Source organism: Musa acuminata, chromosome BXJ2-7, assembly GCF_036884655.1.
Source record: "Musa acuminata AAA Group cultivar baxijiao chromosome BXJ2-7, Cavendish_Baxijiao_AAA, whole genome shotgun sequence".
Lineage (NCBI taxonomy): Eukaryota > Viridiplantae > Streptophyta > Magnoliopsida > Zingiberales > Musaceae > Musa > Musa acuminata.
The window spans coordinates 11,567,154-11,573,369 of NC_088344.1; the positions used below are offsets into that span (position 1 = coordinate 11,567,154).

Sequence of the window (6,216 nt, forward strand, 5' to 3'; positions counted from 1 at the left end):
TCGTGGTGTGAAGCCCACCATTTCTAACCCCAGAGAGAGAGAGAGAGAGAGAGAGAGAGAGAGACAGAGCGCTTTTAAATGTGAGGGGCGGTGTGGCACAGGTCAGGACCAGGTGGACCGAGGGCGGGCCTCGGTATCCGCGAGTCGACGGGTAACCCGGGCGCTCCCCCCTCGAACAACAGTCTCCCACGGGCAAGCCAAGCAAAAGATGTCGCTGTGCTGTGCTTTGACTCCTGCGCTCGAAAAGAAAGCCAGCAAAGAGAGATAAAGAGAAAGAGGAGCCCCCAAAAGAAAGAAAAGCGATTAAAGAAGCGCCGATTGAAAACCAGCGCCAGTCGCTGCAGCTGCAGCAGCAGTGGCAGTACGCGCTCGCTGTGCCTCCTCGGTTCAGAGGGGTGGGGAACAACGGGCGGCGACGTCACCCCCACCTCCGTAACAGCCGCGTCACAACCCCCACACGCGACTCGTATGCATGCCTTCCCCTCTCCCTGCACTGCACACCCACCCCGATTCTTCACTACACCCAACGCAGGGGAGGTGACACTAATGGTTTCCCAGCGGCTCGGTACGGCCTGCTCGTCTCCCCGCTCGACACCTAACTGGCGGATAGGCTTAATTAATGCAATCTTTCCCATATTTTGGACACCAACTTGGCCTTCATCATCCACCCCGCCACAGCTATCAACAACTAGTACGTACTCCCTCTCTCTCTCTCTCACATGGACTAGCGCTGACACGGCGCTCTCCTAGTGGTCGAGTTCCCGTCCCGAAAGGCCCGCCGGAATGGGCCCCGTGACAGCTCTTGGTCGATGGAACGTCTCTCTCGCGGTGGGGGCCCCGTCGACCGTGGCATACGTGCGGAAGGGAGGCCTCCTGCCACGTGCGTGCCATCCCTAATTAAACTCGTAGTCGCTCTCGCTCTCCTTCCCGTTCTCTCGGCGCAATCAAGGCGAGCAGTGGACACGTTAAGAAGGGCGAACGTGTTTACCGCGTTCCCCAGCTTTTTCTGGCCCACTGTTCTCAGAAAGGACGACATAATGGAGAAGGCATATGAATTGAATTCTGCCTTCTCTAATTTATTGTAGATTAATGAGGAATAGTTGGGATGTGTGGATAAAATCGAGCAACAGTGGCAGTTGTATCTCTCACTGCACTCCGGTTCTCATCATGTCTGCACACACATATTCTTCTCACTCCCTTCGCTTTCACTGATCACTGTTCACTGACTCGCTCGCGCTCTCTCTCTCTCTCCCTCCTATCTTTTTTTGTCACTTGCTGTGTGGAAAGCAAGAGACCAAACAAAAAGCTGTGAGCTTCTCCACCCTTACCTTCTCCAGGGTTTGGCCAAGAGAAGGAGAAGAAGAGCAGCTGGCACGAGCGGAAAGAGAGGGAGATGACTTCTTCAGCGGCGGATCGGTTCATGGGAGGAGGCGAAGGAGGAGGAGGGGAGGAGCAGCTGCTACTGCACCACCCCCAGATGTACTACCACGTGCCGCAGCACAGCCGGAGGGAGAAGCTGCGGTTCCCGGCGGAAGAGTCCACGCCGGCCACCTCCCTCCTGCTCCTCTATGGTCCCAACAACGCCCCGCCGCTCTACCCGGCAAATTCTTTGACGGCCTTCCACCCCTCCTTTTCCTCCTCCTCGTCGTCGTCCTCCTCGTCCCCCAGCTACGCTCACAACCCTGCCCTTACCTACGGTGTCGCACAATTCGACGGCCACGGGCCGCTCCCGATCCCCGCGCAGAACCACCACCAGATCTCCAGCCAAGGCTTCTCCCTCTCCCTCTCCTCCTCCTCGCCCCAAGCCCCGGCTTCACGGCACCACCTCGCGTCCCGGCCTGCCCCCTTGGGCCCGTTCACCGGCTACGCAGCCGTCCTCAACCGCTCCAGGTTCCTGGAACCGGCGAGGAAGCTCCTAGAGGAAGTGTGCCATGTGGGGCACCAAGCGGCAGGGGAAGGCGGCAGCAGCCGGGAGATGCTCCTGGACGCGGATCCGCCGAGGGACTCGCTGGTGGACCACGGCGGAGACGGGCTGCCCGAGCATGGCATGAAGGAGGACGACCGCCCCATCACGGGCACGGAGCAGCAGTGGAAGAAGACCATGCTCATCTCCATGCTCGACGAGGTGAGCGGCTTGAACTGACAACTGCTTTGAGAGGACTTCATCTGTTTGTTCTCTCTCTCTCTCTCTCTCTCTCTCTCTCTCTCTCTCTCGCTCGCTCGCTCGCTCGCTCTCTTTGGATCCTCCTGCTCGTGCAAGTCTCTCGAGGTGTTCACTGTGTTGAAGGGTTTCGTGTTCTTTCATGTCAAAGATCTCGTAGCAGCTGGTGCGATCTTATCACTGTGTGCGGCCGTCGACTTGATTGGTCGTGATTCTGCTATGGCAGGAATCCCTTTTGTGTGTGATGATATGACAGGTTTTAATTTTGTTATGTAGGATTTGCTGCAAATTTATTCCCTTTGACGTGAAAGTTCAGTGATCTTTTAGATGGAAGGAACAAATCTTTATCTTGTGGATGAGAAGAAGAGAGGAGAATGATATGTTTGCCTTTGATGGTAGAGAATAGCATTTGCAGGTGCCTCATGTAGTCCATTATCCGATTTGCATGTTGTAGAAGAAGATTTGAGCTTGATGCATTACTTGTGTAGTGGTTTTTGCTAACTATACAATGATGTGGAATTGTGAAGGTAGCATACAATAGATAGTTAGTGATGAACTTAATGTTATGATTTCATAATGGAACCGCCATGAGTTAGGATTACCTGAGCTAAAATTAGGTGCATGTTGAACAATTCAGTTTGTGAATTATTCGTAGATCGAGTAATTTAGCTTTGGTTTCGGTGTGATGCCAGTCGAGGGACCATTGAAATAGTGTGCTATAACTTCAAAATTATGTTTCTGTGTACATCTGTGTATGATTTTTTGTGCATCAGTAAATGGGGTATTTGGTGGCCATTTACTGCAAGAATAGTAAACCAAATTTTCTAAGCCAAAGGATGTCTATATATACATGGGGAGGGAGAGAGAGAGAGAGAGAGAGAGAGAGAGAGAGAGGAAATATATGCATGCTCAAAAAGAGTAACTTGTACTTTTCTCCTTAGCTGAGCTTCTAATTGTTACTAATTACCTTCAAATTAGTGATCTCAGGTCACTGTTAAAATAGTTTTGTGACTCACAAACAAAAAGTATTTATAAGATATATATATCAATTAGGTTCGCTACAAGTCATATTCCATATGAAGCTTCAACAAGGACGAAGAAAACTTATAGTAGCAAGGCCGAACACTAAATTATATTTCTAGGTTTCTCATAAGAACTCTTAGGTGACTTTCAGTGTTGTTTATGATAATCATGAGACATTTCAGATTAGAATTTGCTTAATTTATTTTTAAGATTCATCTTATTCAGTAGAAGTTATTCGAGTGTTTGGAGTCATATCAGTTAAGTCTTTTTGTCTGGTCAGCAAGCCTCCTTTTGGTGTCATAAGACAATGATTTGTCGAAAGCAGTATGGATACATTAGAAGTGATGATTAATTTCTGTTTAAACATTTGAAACTGCAAGATTATTATGAATCTTAAAGAGTAATGTAAACAGGTTTTCAGATATGTTTTTTATCTGCTTTCTTTATATTGTTTTATGTAGATTCTTCAAAACAGTGTTGTAGCAGTTAGATTCGTCAAAGCATATATATACCACCATGACTATCAACATTGTTTAGATTCGAAGGACTTCCTCAACAAGAGTGTTGGCCATTAGGTATGTTTTAAGTAACAGAAACCCGAAGAAGATAATAATAAACATGTGACAAATGGCAGGTCGACTTCAGCTGTGCCTCCGAAGATAATTTACATGATAAGCAACGTTGGCAGGAGTAGCGGCTGCAATGAAATTAAACGTGCTGATGTATGTCATAGGACTTTTGGACAGTCAAAATGAAATTAGAGATTGACAAGATTGAGTATGTAAAGGATGGTTGTCTGTGATACAACCGACTTAGTACTTTTAAGGTGCATATAAGTTACTACAGTAGATGATCGTATTAGGCTATCAGTAGTATATCTCTGCCCGAATGTTTTCACATGACTTGTATACTAGCAATCCTAAAAAATGCATATGGCGATTTTTCAGTCTGTTGCATGTTTATTTTTGTTTGGTGATGAGAATTGCCTGTGGGATTTTGCTAACAGGATATATTGTCTTGTATGCGTAACATGAAATTGATGTCCTTTCATGGCTTTAGTTCTCTGCTATCAATGATAAACCTTGTCGCATTGATCTGAAATCTCTTCTTCTTTGTTCAAATGACACTTTTCTAGGTGTACAGAAGATACAAACAATACTACCAGCAGGTGCAAGCTGTTATTACATCATTCGAGTCGGTTGCGGGATTGAGTACTGCTGCTCCATACGCCTCGATGGCCCTCAAGGCCATGTCCAAACACTTCAGAAGCCTCAAGAATATAATATCTGACCAACTTCGTCAGACAAACAAGGGTCTCAGAAACGAAGGCATCGGTCGAGAAGAGATGTCGAACTTTGGGCTTCTAGATGGCAGTGGTTATCTCCATAGAACAACAAATAGCACTAACACATTTGCTCAACCACATGTGTGGAGACCTCAGAGAGGGCTTCCTGAACGTGCAGTGTCTGTGCTTCGATCGTGGCTTTTCGAACACTTCTTGCATCCGTAAGTATCCTAACTTACGGATCGAACTGTACAGAACTTGCAGGTTGTTTCTAGATGGTGAAGAATACTTAATCAGCTACTCTTTGTTAAGATTCATGGTGCCCGATGCATGCATTATAACCAAGCACAGAATACCCGTCATTAATATGCATATGTTTTTTATTTATATAGCGTGCTAGGCAATGATACGTAATAATTAGGTAGTGTTTTAGTCATTTAGCAGTGGTAGAATCCTTATTGCATAGATCTTGACGGGCACAACATTTTAATGAAGCTATTTATCTGATCATTTCTTATGATTTCCAGCTATCCTACTGATGTGGACAAGCAGAACTTAGCGAAACAAACAGGCCTTACAAGAAACCAGGTAAAGTGTGATTCCATCAAATGGTCAATTCTCATGTTCTACATATGCAAGAAAATGGGTAGTATGTTAGTAAGAGAAAATTTCTGCTTAGTTTGGGAATCCATCTGCATTATGCTTCAAAACTACTCCCTCATTGGCATATGCTTCGGTCTAGCACATTTTTGAGATAGACATGTTCTTGAGTTCACACGGAAACAGTCTCTTTTAAGTATATATTAGGATAAGATTGCATGAGTTTCGTCCACTGTATGCACTTGTAAGATGATCGTGTTTACTCCAATTACATTCTTGGTTTGAGCAGGTCTCTAACTGGTTTATTAATGCGAGAGTAAGGCTTTGGAAGCCAATGGTGGAGGAAATACACTCTCTAGAGATGCGTCAGAAGAACAAAATGTCTGCAAGTGACTGTGATGAGCGACAACCTCCGCGGCCATCATCTTCCAAGACAAGTGCCTTTGATCCACAGCCGCTCCAGATTTTGAGCACCCAAAGCCATCAGTACTCGATGTCCAAAGGCATTCAAGAAGAGCTAACGCCAATGCCCAACCACATCCCGGAGCCGGTTAACTTCGACACATCGGACCACCACATAGGCGGCGGAGTCGGCGTGGCCGCCGGAGGAAGTGGTGTGTCCCTCACCCTCGGCCTCCACCAGAACAACGGGGTGTGCTTCTCCGAACCACTGCCGCTGGACGTCGCCCGACGGTTCGGGTTGGACGAGTGCAGTGACACCTATCTGGTGGGTGAATTCGGGGACCAAGAGAGGCAGTTTGGAAAGGATGTGGGCAGTCGTCTGCTTCATGATTTTGTGGGGTGAAGGATGGTTGTAGCAGCCTCGGCTTGTTGTAAGATGAACGTATATGATTGAACATGCTCGGTAACGCCAATTGTTGCATACAAACATCAGATCTCTTGCCATGGCTTTTCAGCATTGGTGGTCGTATAATCATGTTTTACTTCAGTAACGGAGGAAGTCATGTATTCCAAGTAGCGGACACTGTGATGTCGTGTGTATTCGTTGGGAGGCAAGTTTTGCGTCCTAGGGATGAGAGAGAGGTTAAGGTTGCGAGCTCTCGGATGGCGGTGATGGTGATCGGATCCGGTTCGTGCTTCCATGGATGTCGATGGGTATGCGTACGTGTCGTTGCCAGGGTTTAGG

At 47.1% G+C, this 6,216-nt stretch overlaps 1 protein-coding gene across 1 annotated transcript; it reads left to right on the forward strand.

The window, feature by feature from the left end:
- The first annotated feature begins 1,208 nt into the window (after nt 1-1,208).
- Nucleotides 1,209-5,985, forward strand: LOC135617230 (BEL1-like homeodomain protein 9). The gene is made up of 4 exons (XM_065117251.1): nt 1,209-2,125; nt 4,320-4,690; nt 4,997-5,057; nt 5,359-5,985. Exons 1-4 carry the CDS (start codon nt 1,394-1,396, stop codon nt 5,872-5,874), a joined length of 1,680 nt encoding a protein of 559 aa, XP_064973323.1. The 5' UTR covers nt 1,209-1,393; the 3' UTR covers nt 5,875-5,985.
- Nucleotides 5,986-6,216: the final 231 nt, after the last annotated feature.

Coding starts and splice junctions, on each gene's coding strand:
- LOC135617230 (XM_065117251.1), top strand. CDS start 1,394: ATGACTTCTTCAGCGGCGGATCGGTTCATGGGAGGAGGCGAAGGAGGA. Junction 4,691..4,996: donor TTCGAACACTTCTTGCATCC/GTAAGTATCCTA, acceptor TATGATTTCCAG/CTATCCTACTGATGTGGACA. Junction 5,058..5,358: donor CAGGCCTTACAAGAAACCAG/GTAAAGTGTGAT, acceptor TGGTTTGAGCAG/GTCTCTAACTGGTTTATTAA.